Below are 10544 nucleotides of genomic sequence, written 5' to 3' on the forward strand. Positions count from 1 at the left end.
ACTGTATTGCGAGAAGTAAAATTCTTGGCAGCTGGTGTGAAATTATATGATATAATTTTTGTATACGTTGCATAATTAATAATAATTAGATGTATCTTATGTACATACTGTTTAACAGAGTAAGCTAGTGACTTCATTATTTGTTAACATATTCATATTGTGTTCTGTATCACATAATGCAATTGATCATCCTATATAAACGTGTATCACAATAAAGTACCTTTACGACCAAGGTACTTTTGGAATAAAGATTATACCTTAACACGTTTGCAGACGTGGATGCTATAGTATTGAAAATTTAAAGCCAATTCGTACTCGCTTAATTTTATACAACGTTAATCGTTTTCATTACTATGCATTTTAAAGTAATGGTTAGCTGCCTATTTTTGCAGCTCATTGAAATTGTTACTGTCCGCTAGCGTGATAAAATGTAATTAGGTACTTAAAAATATAGTAATAAATATACTATTTGCCGGAATATAGTAACAAGCGTAAAATAAAGGGCAAAGTTCATAGTTCGACTTTCTCTTTTAACTATAAACAGGTACTGCATGGATAGGACAAGCATTAGGACCGCAATGCGATTAAATAATCTAACTATCGCGGAAAGGAAATAATTGGAAATCTGTACGTGCGATTAATTTAACAGTTTTACCCTTTCTCTCGAATGCGAAACATTCGGATCTTCTAAATGATCAGCGAGCTCTAAAGACAAAGAAACGCGCTACACAGTGATAGTAGCAACTGTTTAGAATTCCGTTTGAATTTATAAATGCCTATAATTGTTATCATTATATAGTTTACCTTGTATTGTTTCTATTTTCACCGTATACAAGATGTACAGTGCGAAAGAATAGCTACAAACGTATTTTTACTTGAAAAAGTACCTGTAACTTTTACAGGCAACGACTGTACAATTACAAATGTACGCGTACAAATGCAAAACAGTTGGCTCTCTCGCTCTCTCTCTCTTTCTCTCTCGCTCTCACTCACTCTCTCATTTGATTATTGACATATTATATAAATTTGTCTATTTATCTTTGATCCGCCAAGTACTTACTTGAGTTGATTTAGAAAATATTGATCTAATTCACATGCGTGTGTCCATTCCCCGAGGTGTTCGAATCCTCGCAAGGTTTCGCGTTCTCGTTCAACTTATTTCTCTTAGGAAGCACGCACTCGAGTGTCGGTTTTACTTTAGTAAGTGGACATTTCGTCAAGAAGAAATCAGATGCGAAGCAAAACAGTTTGCATAGTAACGGGCATAGTAAACCTTGATGAACAATCGTCCACAGCCGATAATACGGACCACCGAACGGGTCTAGCATAGCTGCGCACAGTATGTGGCTCAGATTCACTTGTATGGGCTAAAAAAATGAAACAAATTAGTACGTTAAATAAACACGGACGGACATAAATAGAAACGTGAGAGAACACGCACCAAGGCGAGAATCTGGAGGATCCAGAAATGATAAATTAAATTCAACCCATAGCTGAAAACACACCAGCTCATATCCGATAGAGGCTCAACATTATAAACACCTGAACATTGAAATTGAATTGCAATTATATAAGGAGCTTTGTTCTATACCTTTACAGGTAGTTTACGTAACAAAGTTAAAGGGAAAAGGTTTCCAGCTACCTCCAATCCTTAGCAAGTAATACGGTATTACTACCATTAAACCGTGTTGAATATAATACATTGCTTTGTCCGCAAATATCTGAAACAAATCACACAGGTATCAGTGTGAACTATTATGAAATCAAACACGTTTGCTGATAAGGAATAACAACTCACTCTGCGAGATTCTGTTTCTGGAAATAAATACGCCAACAGTGGACCATTCAGGAAGTTCAAGTGTATCCTAAAGATAGCTGTGACCGTGGGGCTAGGATCCGCCGCCAGCAAATACAGCTGAATTATAAAGGAAGCTATACGTTAGAAGATTCTTGTTAAGATTCCAATGATACTGGATCGTCTTACCTGCGTCACTGTGGTTATATGGCAAGGATTTAATATGTACACTACTGTCCTGCTGGTAAATTTGAAACCTATCTCTATTCCTAATACCAACGTCATGACAATTAATAAGATCCTTTTGCCAAGACGATCATGGTTCTCGTACGACACTTTGGCTGGCAATTTCATCCGTCTGTAGCCCCATATCAGAAGGCATATTATAACTACTGAGGCGAATACTGTCTCGATTATCCTCTGCTTCAGGCTGATGTAGTTTGCGCACTCAGGGCCCACGTTACGCGGTATCGAAGCGTTTACGCCATCGTATGCCCATTCGAACATCGCTGCAAACTCTGTGCAACACTGAAATCGAAGGAAACGTGTGATTAAACGTTTCTGGACCACGTTCAAGCGTGAGATACCCGCGAGGATCGGTTTCGAGCGGTGACAATTCAGATTATCGTTTGATAAGAGATGTTTAATTCGCGGCTAAGCATGTCAGTGACTCGAAGAACTTGTCACGTTTGAATGTCATATCGGAAAGTGTAAATTATCGATTCGCGGAAACCGAGAGAGGAGACGGTGAATGAGGAATCGGTCGTAGCGAACGTACGTCTGTTTCTCTTTGATCTGATACTAAAACGATGGAACACTTCGAGCTGAAATGCAGCCTGTTACAAACTGCATTAAGTATCAACGAGCATCGCACACTGGGCAACGTTCCGGTAGACTAGCGCGTTCTATAGTCGCCTCTTACCTATATATTATCTATACGTATGATAACTCGTTATCTCTGCTGAATCGTTCCACTGTTTTATTCCAATAGACGAATAAAACGAGAATATTCAACAATAATAGTGGAATGACACTGCCAGTCGTCGATCGATTGATAAGGAAAATCGAGTTACTTCGAACATATTTCTGCACGAATGTCTCTCCTCGATATTGAAAGACAGCAAATGGCAAGTGATTTACCGTAGGTCGTCTTTAATAATTTCTAGATTCCTTTACTGTTTTCTCTTTTATTTCAAGTTGCACTATAGCGGAATAAATATCATTTTGAAAAAGTTTTTTTTTATATACTGTGGTACCATCTTCTCGAAAGGTGCTCAAACTGTTCGCGCACCGTTATCGACAGCGAAGTGAACTACTTAAAAGACTGCTGGCACTATCTATACGAAAAATGAGTGAACTAAAGTTGAGAGTTCCTCTGAGAGATGGCGTCACCAGTATTTCAGTAGTTCACTTCGCTGTCGATAACGCTGCGCGAACAGTTTGAGCACATTTCTGAGAGATGGCGCCACAGAGAAAAAAGAGAACTTTTTAAATTGAAAAATTGTAAGTTTATGTACATTTCAGTAATATATTGTTTAAAACATTTATAAACACGCGATAAACTTGGAATACTCGACAATGTAATTAAAACTTGTCACTTTACAGTAAAATATTCTTCTCGTATAGTGTTAGCTTATAATTGCAGGAAAGAAATCTAATTAAAAGTATGTAATTGTGTGTACAGGTTTCCCGCATCTTTCGCGGACACGCAGAGGCATTGCAGAGCGATTGTATTCTCTTGGAGAGAAATGCAACTTCGGTGAGTGAGAAGTTAACTTTTTGGCTACAATTTGAAATGATTATTTTATACAATTTGTAATTCAGTTAGGTGTTGCAATATGGAATTGATAATCAGTAATTTCTACTTCCAAATTATTGGAGATTGTGCTTTTGCAAGATTAATCGGCAACTTCAATGGTTTGTGGCCCCGTACAGCAGCATTAAAGAGGAACTTCAAGAAATGGTTCAAACCTGATGTATAATATATATTTTTATATACTTATATTATAAATTAACATAAGATATAGTTGTAGGCTGTAGTTTGTAATAATTAGCTTGTAAGAATGATTGTACAGTCTGTAAACCTTTAAAAATTCAAATAAATGCTTCCTGAATAATAATTAATTGTTTAATTACTTAAGAACCTGCCCAGCACACCTAGAGAAACCATTTCCAATCCTTAAAACGGAAGAAATCTCGTAAAAAATAGTCCTAGACACTTTAAATCTTGCAAATTCCCGGAAATGACGTCATTTTCCAAGAAATGGCACATTACGGATACCTCCTATGACGTCATGTTCTCCTGATACATTGCCGATTTTTCGACCAAAAATCTGAAAATCCGACTTTGTATCAGGAGAACATAAGCAGTGAGGAGGTATGCGTGCCACTTCCAGGAAAATGACGTCACTTCCAAGAATCGCCGAAATTCCTGGAATTCTCGATGACGTCATTTCCTGGAAGTGGCACTATTCGGATACCTCCTATGACGTCATGTTCTCCTGATACATTGCCGATTTTTCGACAAAAATCTGAAAATCCGACTTTGTAACAGGAGAACATAAGTGGTGAGGAGGTATGCCTGCCACTTCCAGGAAAATGACGTCACTTCCAGGAATCGCCGAAATTCCTGGAATTTTCGATGACGTCATTTCCTGGAAGTGGCACTATTCGGATACCTCCTAAGACGTCATGTTCTCCTGATACATTGCCGATTTTTCGAACAAAATCTTGAAAATCCGACTTTGTATCAGGAGAACATAACATGTCAGGAGGTATCCGAATAGTGCCATTTCTTGGAAATGACGTCAGCGAGAATTCCAGGAATTTCGGCGATTCTTGGAAGTGACGTCATTTTCCTGGAAGTGGCACGCATACCTCCTCACTGCTTATGTTCTCCTGTTACATTTCCAATTTTTCGATCTCAAACCTAAATTTTCGACTTTGTAACAGGAGAATATAAGTAGTGAGGAGGTATGCCTGCCCCTTCCAGGAAAATGACGTCACTTCCAGGAATCGCCAAAATTCCTGGAATTCTCGATGACGTCATTTCCAAGAACTGGCACTATTCGGATACCTCCTCACATGTTATGTTCCCCTGATACATTGCCGATTTCTCGATCGAAAACCTGAAAATTCGACTTTGTAACAGGAGAACATAAGTAGTGAGGAGGTATCCGTGCCACTTCTAGGAAAATGACGTCATCGAGAATTCCAGGAATTTCGGCGATTCCTGGAAGTGACGTCATTTTCCTGGAAGTGGCAGGCATACCTCCTCACCACTTATGTTCTCCTGATACAAAGTCGGATTTTAAGATTTTCGATCGAAAAATTGGCAATGTATCAGGGGAACATAACATGTGAGGAGGTATCCGAAAGTGCCACTTCTTGGAAATGACGTCACCGGGAATTCCGAGAATTTCGACGATTCCCGGAAGTGACGTCATATTCCTGGAATTAAAGCCTATTCTACTCATTTTCTTGTTCTGTCATCTAACTACCTTATTCTAATTGATGAAAATGACCAGGAAAAGGAATTGGTAACGGATTCTGACTGAAAGGAGAATGATAAAGCTTTGCATTTCGTTTAAATCAATTTATTTAAACTAATAAACGTAGAATATACAATAAATTACAATGTACTGCATTTTGCAATTATAAAGATTATAATAATGTAAGAATACTTTGCATTTTAATGAATATTGATTGTTTGGTGAGATTCCTTGGGTCCTTCCTTCTTTCCCTGGCATCTGTGACAGAAAGAAGAAACGATTAGTTAATTATAATATGTAATTACTGTTCAAATTTCCCTGAATATCGATAGTGAAGTATACTCGCTGTGCCATCTCTTTGGTCAGTGCTCAAACTAGTCGCGCATCGTTATCGACAGCAAAGTAAACTAGCAAACTACTTGTGGCAGCATCGTTTTGAAGAGTACTTTAAGTTTAAGCACATGTTGAAGAGATGAGCCACTAGTTGTTCACTAGTTTGCTTCGCTGTCGATAACGATGTGCGATCAGTTTCAGCACTTTCTACAGAGATGGCGCCATGGGTAACGAAGATATATTTTAAATTTATCCGCCAAAAAGAATACTACGAATCGAGTAATAATTTATAAAGCGATCCCTAGATAATTTATTTTACGCGTTGTAAGTTGTCAATTATAATTTATATTCTTTTCGTTCATATTTCTATCGTTGGAAGCTGATTAACATGTATTACGACTTGTGAAATGTCCATTTAATTATACACAAGCGTAGTTCGACGCTTATACAACGTGTAAATGAATAATCAGGAGAATAATTGCTAAAATAAATGGTTCTTTAGCAATTTCCAATGTTAATCGATCGAGCAAAGGAGAACGATCGAATATGTTAACACATCGCTTAAGTAAAATACTAAACTACCTCTTCCAATACGCTAGAAACTCTTTCATGTGGAACTGTATTCGAATTGCATTATATCGCCACCTTAATACCACAACTACACGCTTTCTCTACCTTCGCATCAGCTTTACAAAGTTTTCTTCTTCGAGCATGTTCCAGAGTTGTAACTTTTGTTGTACCCGTGAGAAGACATTAACATTTAAATTAGCTGGTGCGAACGGTGATCGATCGAAGTACCGAAGGGCTGGCCAGATTTCTCCGCCGCGTCCCTCTCGATCGCAAGCTCACGCGTACGCGACACGCGTGCCGTTTCAAGGCGGAGCGGTCCGGCAGTGGTCGAACGTGTCATGTGTGCGCGCCGTAAAGCGAGCAGCTTGGCACTTGCAGTTGCAGCCTTTAGGTTTGAATAAGGGGAGGAGCCTTGCTGCATTTCAAACGCAATTATCCCCATTCTCCACCGGCTTCCATTCCAGTTTCGTGCCTCTCCCGTCCCTGTCCACCGATTGTACACAATGCGCCGCCATCTTGGTCGCGTGCATTCCTCCGTTTTCTCGATTTTTTTCCCTCCGTTTCTGGCCGCCTTTTTTTCTATCCATCGCACTCTCTTTCTCTCTCTCTCTCTCTCTCTCTCTCTCTCTCTCTCTCTCTCTGTTTCGCAGGCGAGTCACGGCCCGACGGAAACTCCACCATTCGTCGGTTGCGACCCATCAGCAAACTGCACCCGCTTCTTCGTGCATCTCCATGGTCCACGGAGGTCGTCCAAGGTGTTCCATTCCCCGCTACTGCTCGTCTTCTTCTCTCAAGCTCGCTTCGTTTTTCGTTCGCACGAATAAGAACACGATTTCTCGATTCGCGAGTCTTCGACTCGAAGCAGTTGGGCTCGCAATGGTGGACGGTGGTACCATCGCGATTTCACGTCCTCCTGGACGCGGTACCATGGCTCAGAATCGCAGTGGGGACACGTAGCATTTCGTAGCTACGATTAGGCTTTTACCGTAAACGATGTATCGTGACTAAATTCGTTTTCCACGGGCTAGTTCTCGCCGAGTTAACGAACGAATTAAACGTTTTACGCAACCACTTGCTGGACGATGAGAATCGAGACGATGTCGTACCTTGGTGACATCCTTTCCTCGTCGTTCAATGCTTCTCCTTCGACTCTCTCACGCGGAGTAATAACGAGGAGACTTTGTCACCTTCGTTCTGCGCTCTTCGACGTTTTATTGTTTCGCGAAGGGGTTGACGAACCTCGAGCAATATTTAATACAACTACAAGGCACCTCGAAAGCAACGAAATCTGTTATCGTACATAGCGGAAACCACTGCCATCAGATGGCTCGATCATTAAACCAGCTCTCCCGTTAGGAGGCCGTATTTCAGCAGGATGACGGGTAATAAACGGCAATGGTAGCAAGTAGCGAACGGTGTCTCGTTATAGCCGCGGATTCCGTGCCAGCAATTTCCGTGCAACGGACGAAACCGTGGCGAGAGGACGCGACGCTCGAGTGTGATAAAATTTCTTTATTTTTCCACCTCTTTTTCTTTCTCTCTCTCTCTCTCTCTTTGGTTGCAACAAACCGTATGCATTCGTGGGAATACGCAGTTGTTACGTTATCGATACACACCCCCGTCCCTCTTTGCGTCTGTCTCGAAAGCAGAATTAACCGGGCTGACGTTTATCGATGGCGAGGGATCACCGTGGCTGGCGGCGTGCATTATTAAACGTTGTTAACTTTTATACACTTGTGACATACGCGCGCGGGCGATAATCACGATTTAAGCACGTTCGTTATCGCGTCGCATTCACGTCGGAACAACGCCGACAGGTGAAATCGTTTCGCTGAAAAGCCGCGGTTTAGACAACGGGAGGGGCTAATCTTGATCCTCTGAAAACGTATCCATCGTTTCCACCGCTGGTTTTATACTTTTCGTGCGTTTCAAGCTCACCTTCCGTTTGGAAGTCGTCGTTGTCTAACCTTTTCCACTGACTGGAGATAGTCCTGCTAGATAATGAGACGACAGAGGAAGAAAGGAAATGGCTGTTCGTCGCGAGGAACGCACTGAGTCACCTCCAGAGTGTACGAATATAAACGAGAGTAACAGCGCAACTATTTTTCGTTTCCTAATCGAGGAATAAGACGAGATAAGACAGTAGCAGGAATGAAGCTTCCACGTTTCCGCCATTTACGGGACTCCTTGTTTCCGGCTTGCAATTACTCAATGGTTGCACGACCGCCTCGAGAATGATTAGTATCCTGCAGCTACAACTGTTGAAACAAGTACATTCGACTAATTTCTGAACCAGTTGCCACAGTGTAAAACTTCAGAAGACACTTGAACCATCTCAAAATACAAGAAATCTATTTCCTTTGAGAAATCTTTCGAGTATTCTTCTTTGCCAGCCGCTTCCAGTTTAACGAGCGAGTAAACATGACAAAAGCGGGACCACATCGAGCTCGGTTCGCCAAAAGGGTTGCTGGATGGTGGGCGATGATGGGGCTCGCGTGTGGAATAACGTCCGTTTCGAAAGAGAGGCCAAGAAAGCGGATAGGTTCGAGTAATTTTCAAATAATTGGCCTGTCCATGTCTAGGATGGGCCGATCCCTGCTCGATGGATACGCGTACCCCTCCTGGCTAGCGTGATAGCCTCCGCGGCTACCGGCATCCCCGAGGAGCAATCATTCTCGATAGCGACCCAACGATTTCGAACTCTTCCACGGGTGATCCACAAAGGATCTTTTATTCATTAGGAGTGCCGCGTACGGAAATATTCGGAAGCGAATCCGCACCGTCGCGTTCTCGCGCACGAAACGGAGGAGCACCCTCGAGAAAAGAGAGCTGAACGGAGGCTGGAGTTTCTGAATACGATTGCTTGAAACTTAACGCGAACTGTGGCTAACGTTCCGCGAGAAATCGCGTGTTTCTTCGTGGACGCTGTGGAATATACAATTTTAGGTGTCGATACGAAACTCTGAAACTGTTACAACGTTCGAGAAGCTTGGAATGGTTCGAGTTAGGGTCTTTTTCTTGGTCGTAGAGCGAGGAAAAGGGTTGGTCCGTGTGGTACGAGGAATATCTCTCTGATCTGTTGCACGAGGATAATTTAGACTCGCGCACAGCCTCGACTGGCCAGAGACTATGTATAACAATCGCTAGTTACTGAATTGTTTGAGAACTAGGGCAGCGTGACATCCGTGACACTAGTCATTAAACGTTGCAACGTTCACCGGGCTATTAAAAGAACTCGTTGATAATTAGTGGATTAATCATGATTATTAACGCGTGCATGTACGTAGGTTCGCGACGCTTTGGAATCTTGTGCAACCTTTTCGTTGCTCCATCTCTTTTTCGTACGTTTATCTTGTTGGTAGACAATGAAACGGGAACTTTCTCGTTACGTCAACACGGAAGTATCGTCGCGATAAGTTTGCACCTTGACAACGTTAAAATACGCATAGAATTCCACGCTATTTCAATCCGCGATGGTGTCGCGAAGCAGAGAATGCCTTCGTCGAGCTGGAATTTTAGTTTGTCAGTATCGAACCGCGATAGCGCGTAATAACAAGCTGCAAACCGTTTATTAGTCGGAATCATGTGCAAGCCTGGCAAAAGGGTTAACATTGGAGGCCTGTAATTTTCCATATTTTTCCACGGTGGCGTGATTCGCTTTTGATCGATAGTTGAAGGTGCGCTCGGAGTCCTTTCCAATCCTCGCATCCACGATCTGCGTCTACGATGCTTCAACGAGACGGTAGTTTTGTAACCAAGTTATCGTAAATCCTCTTTCGTTCGCGTCTAACTAATTTTCTTTACATTCTGATTGAAGATCAAGAAGAAACAGTCTTAAAAACACCTCGAACGACGGCCATCGCGATGAATGTTCTACCTGCGAGCCCAGAAGCGGACGAACCGCGGCAGGAAGCCGCGATAATCGCGAGAGCTCGCCGCCATTCGCAATGGTACCAAGAATCGGCGTGGAATCGTCGCGGCGCGGTGGCCTTGAGACCGCTTAGCTCGCGGGTCCTTTCATCCCGACGGTAACACGGCGTACACGGGCTCAATTTACTAATTATCGCACCTCCGCTCGGGAATTCCTCTCGCGGGCATCCGGTCCGTGGGCAATCGTTGGCTCGCGGCGGCCATCACTGTTTCCTCCGCGGGACGCAGCGCGTATCTGTGCATGGAGGCTCTCGCTTGGCGTGATCTACCAGTCGGAACGCGGTTCGACTCGGGGGATGCATGGGAGCGATCATCTCCTCTCCGTGTCCTGGCCCAGGTTGCAATTACGAGCCCCACCCTTCGGGCCCGTTGCTAATATCCATCGCGGATCGGTTATTAAGCTCGTGCTTCTCCTGTTTCTCGTT

The 10544-nt window shown here is 42.6% G+C and overlaps 1 protein-coding gene across 1 annotated transcript; it reads right to left on the reverse strand.

The window, feature by feature from the left end:
• Positions 1–508: 508 nt before the first annotated feature.
• Positions 509–2344, reverse strand: LOC143429865 (transmembrane protein 164). The gene is made up of 5 exons (XM_076905688.1): positions 1985–2344; positions 1799–1915; positions 1643–1721; positions 1442–1542; positions 509–1367 (listed from the first exon to the last, which is right to left on the reverse strand). The coding sequence occupies exons 1-5, from the start codon at positions 2300–2302 to the stop codon at positions 1086–1088; spliced, it is 897 nt and encodes a 298-aa protein (XP_076761803.1). The 5' UTR covers positions 2303–2344; the 3' UTR covers positions 509–1085.
• Positions 2345–10544: the final 8200 nt, after the last annotated feature.

Source organism: Xylocopa sonorina, chromosome 12 (assembly GCF_050948175.1).
Source record: "Xylocopa sonorina isolate GNS202 chromosome 12, iyXylSono1_principal, whole genome shotgun sequence".
NCBI classification, from domain to species: Eukaryota; Metazoa; Arthropoda; class Insecta; order Hymenoptera; family Apidae; genus Xylocopa; species Xylocopa sonorina.

What these genes read in the sequence shown, in the direction of transcription:
- LOC143429865 (XM_076905688.1), bottom strand. Translation starts at nt 2,302, where the DNA reads ATGTTCGAATGGGCATACGATGGCGTAAACGCTTCGATACCGCGTAAC. An exon ending in ATATAACCACAGTGACGCAG is followed by an intron (nt 1,916 to 1,984) that starts GTAAGACGATCC and finishes TTTATAATTCAG; the next exon opens with CTGTATTTGCTGGCGGCGGA. An exon ending in TCCTCCAGATTCTCGCCTTG is followed by an intron (nt 1,368 to 1,441) that starts GTGCGTGTTCTC and finishes TCATTTTTTTAG; the next exon opens with CCCATACAAGTGAATCTGAG.